The 14,252-nt window shown below is 34.0% G+C and overlaps 1 protein-coding gene across 1 annotated transcript; it reads left to right on the forward strand.

Moving 5' to 3' along the window:
* Positions 1–1,602: 1,602 nt before the first annotated feature.
* On the forward strand, positions 1,603–5,859 carry LOC145636922 (CASP-like protein 1B2). The gene is made up of 3 exons (XM_081688455.1): positions 1,603–1,841; positions 3,635–3,758; positions 5,602–5,859. The coding sequence occupies exons 1-3, from the start codon at positions 1,603–1,605 to the stop codon at positions 5,857–5,859; spliced, it is 621 nt and encodes a 206-aa protein (XP_081544581.1).
* The last annotated feature ends 8,393 nt before the right edge of the window (positions 5,860–14,252 follow it).

Raw genomic sequence — 14,252 nt, forward strand, 5'->3', positions numbered from 1 at the left:
AAGATAAGTGATGTGGTTTTAAATAATTAAACTAACTTTTTAGAAAAGGGTAAATTTGTCATTTTACCCTAAAAAACTTACTAAAATAGGAAAGAAAATATTTTGTTGCAAGTAATATGTAACGGCTATTTATAGTATTGTTGCGAGTAATTCGTAACGGAGGGAGTAATAATGTTTTAAAAGTAGAATTTTAATAATAATGGGTGGTGTTTTTAATTTTAATATTTAATAATTAATTAATGTTATTTAAATCTTTTGATAATTTCCTCAAAAAAAAAATTAATAATTAAAACATAAATCACTTTTAAAAAATGTAAAAAAAATGTTTAGCCAATAAAATGGTGATACGTGTTCGGTACAACCTGTTAAACAGGTCACAAAAGGTTATAACTTGTTTAAAGTGGACCCCCCTAGAGTTTGTACTTCCTCCATTCCCTTATATTTTTTACATTTGGAATTATGCGTTGTTATTAAGAAATTTTGTAAAGTAGAGGTATAATGGAATATTGCAATGATTGCAAGTACAATTCTATTTAAAAAAAAAAAAACAATATTGTAAATGTGGTCATTCAACGTAAAAAAAAACAAATAAGAACGGAGGGAGTATTATTTAGAAATAATCAAAAGATTGACTTGTTTTTGGCGGACCGCTCAAAGTTTGTATTATTTTTGACAATTTTTCCTTATGTTTATAATTACATTAATATTTATCTGGCAAAACTATATTTTCAACACTTATATTAATCATGTACAACTATGTTTAAAAAATTGAATTTTTATATTTGCATATTTATTTTTGTAATCACATTAGGCCCAAAAAATTTGCATCGTATTTTAATTCACATTTTCGGATTGGATTGGGTGATGAATTCCGGTCAGATTGGATTTGATAATTGAAAATGAAATTCTATTACGGATCAGATTGGAATTAGGCTAAATTCTATTGAAAACTAAATGGACACCCCTAACCCTTGATTTAGAAACGCAAGGAATGAGTTCGGTATGCCTTATGTGACACCCTTACCCAAAACTTAATGAGGAGCCCCAAACCTAAGATATCTATTCAAAAGGGGGATATCATTCTATAACATTGACCAAACATAAAGTAAGTACTTGACAATAATAAGAATCAAGTTTCAATCACATACCATTTTGCTTACATTCGTAATTTCAAGCTTATACCACACTTTATTAACCAAACGACCCTATATCAAAGAAGAGATGTAAAAGTGCCGAAGTCACATCGTTACAGAAGAAGAATATTAATATAGATAACCTTAATTTTCATGCAATCTTTAAATTCACTCACCTACTTTAATCAGCAATTAGAATTTATTAAATTTCTGCCTATAATCTTGAGTTAATCACCATAGTAGGTAAAAATTTCCCAACTAATAACAGATGGAAAAACGGTTATACCCATCTTAAGAAACTATACTTACAAGTTACAGATTTTGTTCCATTACTCAAGACAAGAAATATGAAGCAAATTCTCTTTAAAAGCAACACTCAAACTAGCAACGCTATATATATAAGAAAAATTCTTGTACAAATATATAACTTAGAAAGAAACTTATATCGTCCTACACTTTGTGTTGACTGATGGCTCAACTAGGCCATGAGAAGTCGGAAACAGTTTACAATTCGTTGCAATCGTCGGTGCCAGGGATCAAAGATATGGTTGTAGCATTACTAAGATTGGTGGCTCTTTTGGCTACATTGGCTGCTACGATTGGTATGGCTGTCAACAAAGAAACCAAGACCTTTGTTGTTGCTACCATTGGTACTAACACTATTAAAGCTACACTTACCGCAAGGTTTCAAGACACCCCGGCAAATATGTGAGTTTTAACATAAACTGTGCACAATATCTAAAGCTAAATCGTCTATGTTTCCAGTCAAAAAAAAAAAAAAAAAAAGCTAAATCGCCCCATTAACTATTAACACTTGACATTTTGCGCTTTTTACATATTGTATTATTGAAAAAAGCACTATAATATTATATTATGGTAAAGATGGCACGTTTATTTTATTACATTTGAGATAACTCAAGTGATTAGAGATTTTCTTGGAGACTTTAGGATCGTTTCTCACCCTCGTCCTTTGTAGCTCTCTAAACAACAAAAAAAAAAAAAAAAAAACAAAAACAAAAACAAAAAAAAAAAAAACATTTGTTAATGTATAAATTCAATTTAACTACAAATACTACCTCTATTTCTTATTATTTGGAACAAAAAAATTTTTATACCTCACAAATATTGCACACTAGATTAGATCCTGTGCCATACACCGTGATCGTTATAGATAATTAACAGATAAGTATTATAATCATAAATTAGTCGAATAAAAATAAAAGTATGTCATATGTTACATTTTAGTTGTAGTTTCTAATACACAATTAAAAAAAAAAAAGTAGGCAAAAAATCCAAGCAATATTTTTTTTGTTGTAAAACAAATCACAAAATATTTTTTAGAATACATTTTTCAAAAACTTTTGTATACATCCGGTTTACACTAATATCAGTGTACATCGAGCAGTATAAGGGTAATTTTTAGCTAATTTTAGGGTAACTTTTTGTCTGTTTTTGGGTAACTTTAAACATAATACAATTTTTATATAAATCAACAACAAGAAAAGTTTTATTAAGGTAATTTATTTACACTCAATCACTAATAATTGATTTTTAGTCATTTAAAATTTGATTCTTTACTAATAAAACGTAGATAATTTTTATTTGAATTGGGTTACTTTAACTCATATTGGGGTAACTTTTATTCATTTAAAGGGTAACTTTTAATCACTTTAGGTTATCTTTATAATGGATGTACAATAAATATTGTACACCCGATTTTTTTTAAAAGTTTGTGTATATTTTTTGGTTTATAGTTGTCCAATTTACTGTTTTAGAAAAATTATTTGTGAAATCTATTTATTTTAAATATACTACATTAATATGAAATATGTATATAACAAATAATATTATTTTTAAAATTGATTTGTTTCCTTAAATAATAGATTTATTTTCTTTATATAAAAAAATTTTAATTAAAGACACACCAGGAGATAACACGTGTCATTGATGGTGTGTCTTTTAGTATATAGTATTGATTGATGATTGATTGATTGATTGATAATAAAAAATGAGCTAATACATTTCTAATTAAGTTTTTTTTGTTAAGGGAAATATCCCTAATTATAAGTGAAAACTAGGTTATTGTCGTCGGGTTGTGAACAATTGTGGGAACATCTTGTGCCTAATGAGGTTTCTCCGTATGTTTTGTTGGACTCTATTTCTATGAATTAATGCACTAACCGTTTTTCTTAAAAAAAAAAAAAAAAAAAAAAAAAAAGTAAATACTATAAAACGTTAATAAATTTTTTTTTTAAAGAAATAAAAAGTTAATATTTTTTAAATATACATAAAGAGAAATTAGAGGTTTCCAATAAAATCTCAGGTGTCTAAATTTTTTCTTATAAAATCATATAAGCTAGTCAAAGTAGGATTTGTAAATAGTGTCAAAAGTCAAATTGTGCCGTCTAATTTAAAAGAAAAAATATAAATCAATTTTGGAAAATTAACCAAAAAATAATATTCTATGATCTTGTTACTAATACTAGTTTGTTTGCGATCAGATTCTTTGTTGTAGCTAATGGATTGGCTACTTTGCACAACCTGTTGGTGTTGATAGCAATGTTCTTTGGAAAGAAGATTGATCCCAAAGGAGCTCGTGATGTGGCTATCTCATTTTTAGATATAGTAACCTTTTCTAATTCTCTCTTCTTTTTTTTTTTCCTTTTTTTTTTTTTTTTTTTTAGTTTGTTCTTTCTTAGTTCTATTTGTGTTCTGTGTTTTGGTAAATGGTTGGTTTCCCGCACCTAAAAAAAAAAAAAAAAAAAAAACTTTTGTTTCATTTTTTTTTCAAAGGTGTCAATTTGGGTACCTTGGGTCAGGTGAGGTCAAGTTAGGTTAGTCAGGCTAATTTTAGAGTAGAGTTAACATTATTTATTGTGTCCATAAGAACAAAATATTTAATTGGACCTTTTTTTTTGTGACGAAACAAAGTTGGCCAGTTTTTTACACCTCTAGTTTTTCCATGATAAACTACAAAGACGAAGTATAAATAATAGTTTAAGGATTCAAATCTAAGACCTTTGGTTGCATTCAACTTACGAAGGAAATATAATTTCATTATAATTCTTTAATTGATAGTTGTTTGGTTAGCTTACAAAAGTAAAAATGTGAGAAGTTACAATTTCTTGAAAAGTTAGAATTCTTATAAAATTTGGAAATTAATTTACCCACCTGGCCACCTCTACCATGGTCACTCTAACATCCCATGTTAATTTTTGTATGAAAATACATATCATCATAAAACATTGGGTCAGATTTCAAGTCAAGAGAAATAATTTTTGGCTAGAAATATCTGGTATTTAAAAGCTTTAAATGCTATGCAGTTTTCACTTTTTTAATTGAACATCCTCACCTATATTGGTTTACGGTTGGGTCTGGTTCAGTTCGGGTCAAAATTGAGGACCAAATTTAGTGGGCTCAACAGGTTCTGGTTAAAAAATTATATACTCAAATCCACAAAACAGGTGGTTTTGGAGTCAAGTTTGCACGTTGGTAAAAAATTGACAGGTCTACTTCCCATGCTTAAAATATCGAGTATTTTATTCTCATTTGCAACCAAATGAGATCTGTTGTTGTAGATGGTTCTCTCTCCATTTTTTTTTTCCCTAAATGCATCAATTTGATTTTTGCACAATTAATGTCCCATTAAATTGTGGGATTTATCAACTACCTCCTTTTCATATTATTTGCAATGATTTAACATAGAGAGGAAAAATATTTAATCATTGCAATTAATATGAAACAGCGGTAGTATTAAATTAATAATTTAAAGAAAACGTGATAGTGATTGTACTCCTGATGTATAAATTTATGAATTTATGATTATATCATGAGGCATGTAAGAGAGTTATTTTCTATAAGATGATCAATTCAACGATTATAAACTACAAATATTTTTTATTCAACAAGTTAAAACTACTACAAATATCATTTTTTTTTTTAAAATTCATATTGAGGAACTCCGTTAGGTGAGGAAGCACCCAAATGAAACCAATATATATCTACTAAGTCACCAAATTAAACTACTCTTAATTAAACATCTCCAGTTCCAATGCAAACACATACTAATAGTGAGAATCAAACTTGTGATGCAACGGTCAAATTTTTTGCTAATCTTACTTGGTTAGACACTTGTTTTTTTTCATGGTGCACACAAAATCATCTAATTTACTTCGTCCGGAGTAGTATTCTAGATCAGACTTGTCAAACAATTGTATACAGGTACATATAGGCTAGCATAGTTGAGATAATTTGGGAAATTGGGTTAAGTTCGATGAGATCGGGTTGAGTTTGATGGGATCCGATTGTGTAAAGTTTATATTAATTTTAGGTCATTTTAAATTATTGTGTCCATATGAGTTAAAATCTGAATTAGAATTTATCAGATTAGATCGAATTTGATCGATCTGACTAGTTTTTAACACCTCTTTAGTAATGCTAACATTAACATTCAACATGAATGATGCAGATAAATTTAGCTATACTATCAGCTGGAACCAACGCTGCTGTGTTCATGGCACAATTAGCAAGGCATGGGAATACTCATGCACAATGGAACAAAGTTTGTGACAAATTTGATACCTTTTGTAGCCGTGGTGGTGGTGCCATTCTTGCTTCATACATTGGCCTTGCAATTTTCGTTGTAGTTATTCTCATCTCAACTTTCAAACTTCATCAAACAGTTTACAAGGAGAATAATAATGCTCATGCTTCTGTAGAAATGTAATATTTAATTTAAGAGCATTTTACTGCTATTAAGTTGTGATATGTTAATTATGATGTACCCTTTGTACTCTCATGGGTTATTTCAAATGAAAAAAAATATAATTTTAGTTTTTCTAGGAGTTTCATTAATAATATGAAAGGTTGATTATTACTCAAGTGGTTAGAGCTTCCCATTCAATTTCAGGAGATTATAAGATCGGTTCTTATCATCCGCCTGTTCTTTTTATTTAGAATAGGGTCTTATTTGAATTTTATTGGTGATGGAAACTCAGTGAACAACTTAAGTAAATTGAATTGACTTGAAACCTATAAATTTTTATCATATTAAAAAAATGAAATTGTACAAAACAAATAAAATGAATTGTACATAAACAACATGCATCATGCATGAGAATGAGTTTTCAATTCGATTATTTATCATCCAAGCAATTCTCTCTTTACATGGATGACCGTTGTCTTTAAGGCCATCAAACTTATCCATCTCCTGCAATTCCCTAAAGAACTAACAATTATATAATTAACTCATTTTATAAAATATTAATTTGCAATAATTTTTTTTTAAAAATATTAATTTATCAGTAAAAATCCTCAATTTAATTTTCTTTCCCCTTCTCCTAATTCATGTCTTATTTAAAAAAAAATTACTACACCTACTATATGATCTCAAATCCTCTAATCATATTAACCCTTTATTGAAGACACTCTCAACATCTATAACATTGAAAAAAAAATATGTGTAACTTTTTTCTGTAGACACCTCAAAATCTTTTCTCGACCAAAACCCAATGATAATTAGTAAAAGATTTTCATCACCATTTGGTTAGAGTAGCGTAGGATCGAAGTTGTGCTCGATTTTATTTAATAACCCAAATGATTTCATTTTTCTAGCTCGTTTTCCTTTTCATTATAAGTTCAAACATTTTATTTAATTAGTCCTTAATTAATTAATCCAAGCCCATTGAAGAATCCTAAAATGTCTAAAGGTTAGTTGAGACGAACACTACAAGAAGGGGGGTGAATTGTATGAGAGTTCCTAGTGACTACTTTTTGCGGAATGTAAAACAACATATAAAGGAACTTGCAATGCACACAATATTTTATGAGGAAACTTTCCAAGGCCCTTCTAAGGGATTTTCAAATCAAACCAATTCACTATAATATGGCAAACTTCACAAGTTACAAACCTATTATAATAAGGCCTATACTCACAAGTTCCAGAATGAACTTGTTAAACAGTAGTACCCAAGAACTATCCTTCCTAATCTAAGTCCTTGACTTAAATTCACTCGTACTCCCTGAGTACTACTTACTCAGCTTCAACATAGAAGCTCACACTATTGTATGCAAAGATGAATACACACACACACCCAAGAACCCAACCAATTACAAAATATAGACTCTAATATATGAGAGGAAAGCTACGCACAAAATCCGAAGCTAATATGACAAAGATATAGACTTGGCAAACTTACACAATTAAGCACACTTTGATTTCATCACGCGTAAACTCATAGAAAAAAATGAATTCGGATTTTTACAATTTATACAAGACTTGCTTGTATAGAAAGCAGGGTTTTCAAAAGATAAACATGTTAATTTTCAAAAATCCAAAAACACGGTTTTTAAGTAAATCTTTTTAGAAGAAAGTCTTTTAGGAAATTTATCAAAGATAAATTATCTCAAAGAATAATAGAATAATATCTTTTTGATAATCGGTTTTCAAGAAAATAAATCTTGTTAGAAAATCTTTTCCTAAAAACTTATCTTATTAAACATTCAAATTTTAAGAAGCTTGCCAAGAATTTGTCACGTTTCTAATAAATCTTATGCGTAAACCTACTTACATATTTACAAAATTTCTAAAAGATAAAGACTTATAAAACTGAATTGCTACATCAATATTTTGTTTGCGTAGGATACTTGGGCTTCATGCAGTCCCAGACTAAGTTCCTGCTGTCAATTTCATTCCAATTCCAAACTGGAACTTCGCAAGCCAAGTTTTTCCTAAACTTGATGTCTTCATCGCAGATCAAGTCAACTCCATAACTTTGTGTCTTCAGGTTCCTGTTAAGGAACTTCGTTAGTTCCTGTGAGGGAACTCTTCTTCTATCTTCCTTAAATTTCTTTGAGTTCTCTTATGAGTCTTCAAGCCTATGCTACTCTTCCACTTTAAAATTCAAATTCACCTGTTCTAGTCACAACACTAAGAGAACTCTTATTAGTTTGAAGTTTGCTTTGTTTAAGTTCATCATATCAAAACATTTAAGCTTCAACATAAAGTGTGTAAAACAACTGTACAAACGGATAAATTCATAAAAAACACGTGTAACAACATAATATTCTCGGAATCCACAAGATATGTGCGGCATGCCAGAATTAGTGCGCGATACATGCCACATACTGTCATGTCGCCCTAGAATGTCGCACCAATTTTTAGTGTGTTAAGCAAGCCTTTTGCGGGTACATGACCCTTTACACATACAACTTATTTCTATATACTACCTCCGGTCCAAATTACTCGCAACTTTGGAATATTTTATATCTCACAAATAATACCCCAAAGTTGCGAGTAATTTGGACCGGAGGTAGTATATGGAATTCAACCCAATAAATACCGTAGCCTTTTCAAGGTTACAAGCTCTGTTTTCCTACTCTCATATTCTGTCTCTTCAAATAATTATCTTACTAATCTTCCACAATTCCTCTTCCTAGTGCTCCTAAACATCAATACTTTACTTAAAGCTCTATTGCCAACCTACAACGTGAAAGGTGATTGACCTAAGGGTTTAAAATTACATTAACGTTCGAATTATTAAAAATTAATCCGAAATTGGGATTATTTTAGGCGGATAATGCAAAGTTTAGATAATTTGGGGCAATTTTTTTAAAAGGAATGGTGTCCTTCGAACAAGTGTATTATTCTGATAGGGGGTTCAAAATTATTAGAAAGCTAATTATTAAGTGAGTTCAAGTGATCGGAATGCCTGGGTGGAGGTCGCTTTCGATCAGTAATATTAATGTATAATTAATACTACAGCTTAATCTTAATTGAACCCTTCAGGTCACACCCGGTAACTAACGAGCCGAAGCGACGAATTAATTCGGAAGTAATTAATGAGTTGATAGAGTAATTAATATTTAGACGTCGAAAATTCGAGCTTGGAGCGTCATAACCAAGCGTCGGAAGTCGAGTCGAAAATAGTAAAAGACGACACATTAAAATACTAATAAATAAATAATTACCAAAATACCCCTAGCATCAGAATACCGAGTGCTAGGGGCATAGCCGAGCTAGAAGCCCGCACCAAGTGTGGGGATTTCTAGCAAGCTGCGGTCAGCAGCCCGCACCTAGTGGTGGCGTGTTAGCACACTGCAGCTAGCAGCCTGCACTAGGTGCGCGACATGGTAGTAGCAGGCCTCGGCAGCAGCAGCCCGCACGCAAGTGCAAGGGCCTGCTGGCCAAGGAAGCTAGCAGCAGCCCGCACATATTGGTGTGACGCGTGCTAGGCCGAGGCATGGACAGCAGCACATGGCACCCCACCTTGGGTGCCTTGGTGCCCAAGTGTGGGCGTGGTGCGAAATGATTGGGAGTTGGGATGGGAGTAACCAATATTTAAAATTTAATAATAAACTAAACTACGGAGATTGAGAATAGGGAGAAAACAATATATAAAAGGATCTAGGGCATAGGTTCACCAATAAATAATATTCCGGGGTAAAATATAATAATCATTCATCAATGCATACATTAATCAGATCATAAAGGGCTTTCGCTACGTATTACAATCACACAATTAATTTACTGGTATTAAATCTCATCTCTCGAATCTCGAATCAATATTGTCAAACTCATGCATAAAAGATTAGGCCTAATCTAGTCACAGAGCATTAAATCAATCAATAGGAAATTAATCTAGCATTGACAAATCAACAACAATAAATTACCCCTTCATATTATTCATGGATCCCCATAAACTCTAGAAAGAAAACTACTCACACATAATAGGATTTAAACTAATCAAAGCAATAAAGCTAGACATGGTTAAAGGAATGAAATCAACAACTAAGATTAAGGGAAGAGAAATAGTTACCAAACAAATCTGTATTAATGGAAAAAATTAAGAACAAGAGTTGAGAGAAAAATTAAGAGAGAGAAAAATCTTAAGTAGAGAGAGAAAGTCTAAGAAAATAAGGTCAACAAAAATTACGTACAAAACTCGTACTTAAATGTTCCCTAAAATAAAAATTAAAACTAACTAATCAGGTCTTGAGAAAACACGCGCCCGATCGGGCGAAGGGCCGCCCGATCGGGCCCGCCTTTTTCTTCACACTGTATCTGGGCAGCCGCGCCCGATCGAGCTAACGCACACCCGATCAGGCGCGCCTTCTTGATGGTGTTCTCTTGTGCGCGCCCGCTCGATCGGGCGCAAGCTTGCCCGATCGGGCCCGGTCTTCTTCTTCGAGGCTCGGATGTCGATTGGACTCAATTCCTTGCCCCAATCTAACTTTCCTCATTGGGTCTTGATTAAACGATACAATAGCCTCGGTGTCTCATAACGAGCCCTTAATCATCGGTTCTCACCAATCTTGGGCTTCAAAAGTGGTCATGTCCTTCTAGCTTCCGTTGTTGATCCATAAAACCTGGGAAAATGCTCCAAGAGTGTAATTTCCTTTAAAATACAACTAAAACTATGAAAACACTAGAAAACACAAATTAGTAATAAAAGTGGCTCAAAAGAGCCAAAAACACTACTAATTATGACCAAGGGACGGGGGTAAATTACTATATAAAATGGACATATCAAACTCCCCCAAGCCAAACCTTTTCTTGTCCCTAAGCAAAGAGCTCATCAATGAACATATAAAACATACTTCACCCTAATAATGAAATCAAGCACAAACGATTCAAGGCAAATCTAATGAACATGCTTCAACATCAATCAATCTTATTCATCTAATCACCCTTCCTCCCCAACAATTGTCAAGTAGAGCAAACCACAAGAGCATATAGAATTCAAGACTAGTGCTCACACACTCAACTCTCATTTATGTGGCGAGTAAAAGATGTACTCGATCGCTCTCCAACCAACCCCTTTAATTGTGAACAATGCCCTCCCAACTCACACTCTCGTGTGTTTAAAAACAATGAAAGCTCAACCTACTAGTCGACTCGAAATATGTCAAGTCATAACTTGCATTGATAAACAACACTTTCACATTTACACAACTCTATGCACAAGGTCGGAAGGTCTTTCAAGCTTGTAATGTAATGCTAGGGTAAAGGGTAGGATAAATTTGGGAGTATGTGAGAGAAAAGCTATGCAATAAGGGAGCCAAATCCTTATTAACCCATGATAAAAAATAAATGATGATCATACATCCCCAACAACATAACTAACTCTATTAAAAACCACCAAATACAACTCCAATCATCATAAACAATCCCAACACTTACAAAATTCACTCATAAAAATATGATAATGTAGAACTTGAGTGAAAAACAAACTTTGAACTCATTCTTTTTTTTTTTCTTTTTTGTACAACCTTCAAATAGAACACTTGAACAATAATTTTTTTTCTTTTGCTCTTTTTTTTTTCTTTTTAACTCATATTGGAAATTTCAACTTTGAAAACAACATCAATATTTTCCAATCAAAAATCAAAGAACAATCACTCTTCTTTTATTCCCACATTGTGAAAATAATGTGCACACCACAACTCCCTCACCTCACCAACTAATAGCTCCCCCAAGCCAAGCTTGGGACTAGTAACCAATGGGGCTCATATAGGCTTGTAATGTGGCTAAATAAACAATAAAAGGGCACAAGCAACAGCATGGGTAACAAGAAGGGAACAAATGTATCTAAATACTCTGAAGGCTACCTAAAAGAATGAACGCTTTCGTCCTCCTCATGTGCATAATAATAAGTCATGAAACACTACTCATAGCTGCTAATCAATACTCAAATTCATTGACATACCAGGAATTATGGAACTATCACACATTTCCTAACCAAATCAACTAGTCAACCACTATATTCATAAGTAGTTGGACAAAATTGACGCATGTTAAAGTTTCAAGGCAATCAAACATCAAATCATTATTAACTAATCCACAATGCTTATCATCAAATACCGAGACCAAAAAAATTTTCTCAAGTAAGGGGCACAGGGAAGCATAATTTACAATTTATTGGAACATATTTTTGGATTTTTTATTTTTCATATATAAGAAATCAATAAAAACTACACTAGGAAAGCAATAAATAGAGAAAAGAGAAAGAAAGTTACCATATATACAAGAAATCTCCCCCCAAGCCAAATCAAGCAATGCCCTCATTGACTTGGGAGGGTAGCTAGAAGGAGCTACTCCTCATCTTCATCCATCCTCGCTCTCATATCCTCCTCCATGGCTCGAGCCGGCACCACCCTGGCTCGGTCCAGCACCACCATAACCCGAACCACCTGCAAAGTAGTTAGGGTCCACATTCCCCCCATACCCCCAAAAGGAGCATCACCCCCATAACCATGGACTGAAGAGTAGTCCACATAAGTACCATACGCATCGGGGTGAGAATACCCTCCTTGGGGGTATTGGAACCAATCGGGAACAAGTGAATCGGGGGGAATAGCCCCCCGTCGGGCATAATCATCATACATGGGGTACAAACCCCTCCCGAGGTTCCTTTCCACATACCCCACCCGCCTATCTAGAGACCCAACTCTAGTATCCAAATCCCTAACCATACCCTCGACTCTCCCTTGCCCCATCTCGATCCTATCCAATTGGCTTCTAAAAGCTAAAAAGTCATAAGGGGCGTTGGGGTCAATGTTGTAGTTGGTTGAGGAAGTGGGAATGTCTTATGTGAAGGGTGGAGGTGGTGGGTAGTGTGGTGAATGGTGATGAGGTGAGTGGTCTATGGGAGATTGGTGGGGTTGAGGTGAAAGGTGAGGTGGTTGAACCTCACCTTGACCGTTAATCTCGAAAGTATAAAAAGGCTTCCCCTTCTCAAATTTGGTTAAGGCGGGGTTGGGTAAGGTGAAGGCTTGGTCCCTCCTACCCGATTGTAGGTGGACTATCCACCAAGTGTCACCCCCACGGGTTGCACCCAGTTTAGACTCCCTAGATAGGCTAGGTCCATGAGGTTTGATCCTACAACTTTCCTATGCCCATCCGGGTTCCAACCTAGGTGTTTTTTGGCAATGTGGGTAACTAACCCCCCAAAATAAATAGGTGCCCTAGACCTACTAGCCTCGGCCGCATTGGCCTCCCTTTGGAAGTGATTGGCTATCCTATGAGGTATGTTCAAATTTTTGGCGTTAGGAATTACATAGGATGCCAAAATTCCAATTCATCTCTCCTAACATTTGTCGGTTCATGCCTCCCAAAAATAGTGAGGCCGGCAAATCTTTGCCAAAATTTTGGGACGGGATGTTGAATCCACGTCCCTTTGGAATGTTGGAGGTTAACCAAATCCTCCCCAGTTAGCCTCTTATAGACCACGGCGGTGTGGTCTTGAGAGGGTTCAATCGGTTTATCCGATTTCAAATCAAACAACTTTCCGAATTGTTTAAGAGTTAGTCTCACATCGTTGTTTAATAATTGGAATTGTACATGAGTGATTAGTGCATTCATTTTAATAACATTAAAACTTGAAATAAATTCTAATGTTAAATAGTCATACGTATCATGACACATTTGAAAGAAACCACTCATGCCTATACCTTTGAACAATTTTTCCACATATTTATCTAAACCTAGTCTAGCTAGTGTGGGATGATGAATAAAACGGGTTGAGATTACCTGACGATAAATGATGTTCAACATCCTAGCCCGTTACTCTTCCGAGGTGATGACAACCTCCTCCCATCCCGGAATTTGAAGGTCCGGGTTGAACGTCGGTTGTGGTGCCCTCGAACTTTCACCCCTTTAAGTCCTTGAACGTTTTGAGGCCATTATATGTGGAAAAATTTGATGTTTGAAGCTTTCTCTCTCTAAGGGTTTGAAGGAAATATGAGAGAAAGTGGGAGAAAATAGGTGGGAAATGTAGAGAAAATGTGAGGATTAAGAATATGTAAGAAATTTAAGGTTTTGATGGGTGAAATTGAGGTGATCTTGGATTGAAGGTGTAATTGAAGGTGTGAAAATGGATGTTTTAGAGAGAGAAAGTGTGAAGGAGAAAGAAGAAGTAAGAAAGAAAAATAAAGGGGAAAGGGAGAAAGGGGTTAAAACCCCGGATCAAAATGCGCGCCCGATCGGGCGAATGTGTTTAATGCCAATTTGCAAAGTGCGCGCCCGATCGGGCGCGAACTCGAACCTGGAAATCGCCCTTTGCTCGCCCAATATATCTTTTTGCGGCACTCGATTTCTCTAAAATTCCGCCCGATCAGGCA

This window comes from Chenopodium album, chromosome 6 (genome assembly GCF_948465745.1).
Source record: "Chenopodium album chromosome 6, dcCheAlbu1.1, whole genome shotgun sequence".
NCBI classification, from domain to species: Eukaryota; Viridiplantae; Streptophyta; class Magnoliopsida; order Caryophyllales; family Amaranthaceae; genus Chenopodium; species Chenopodium album.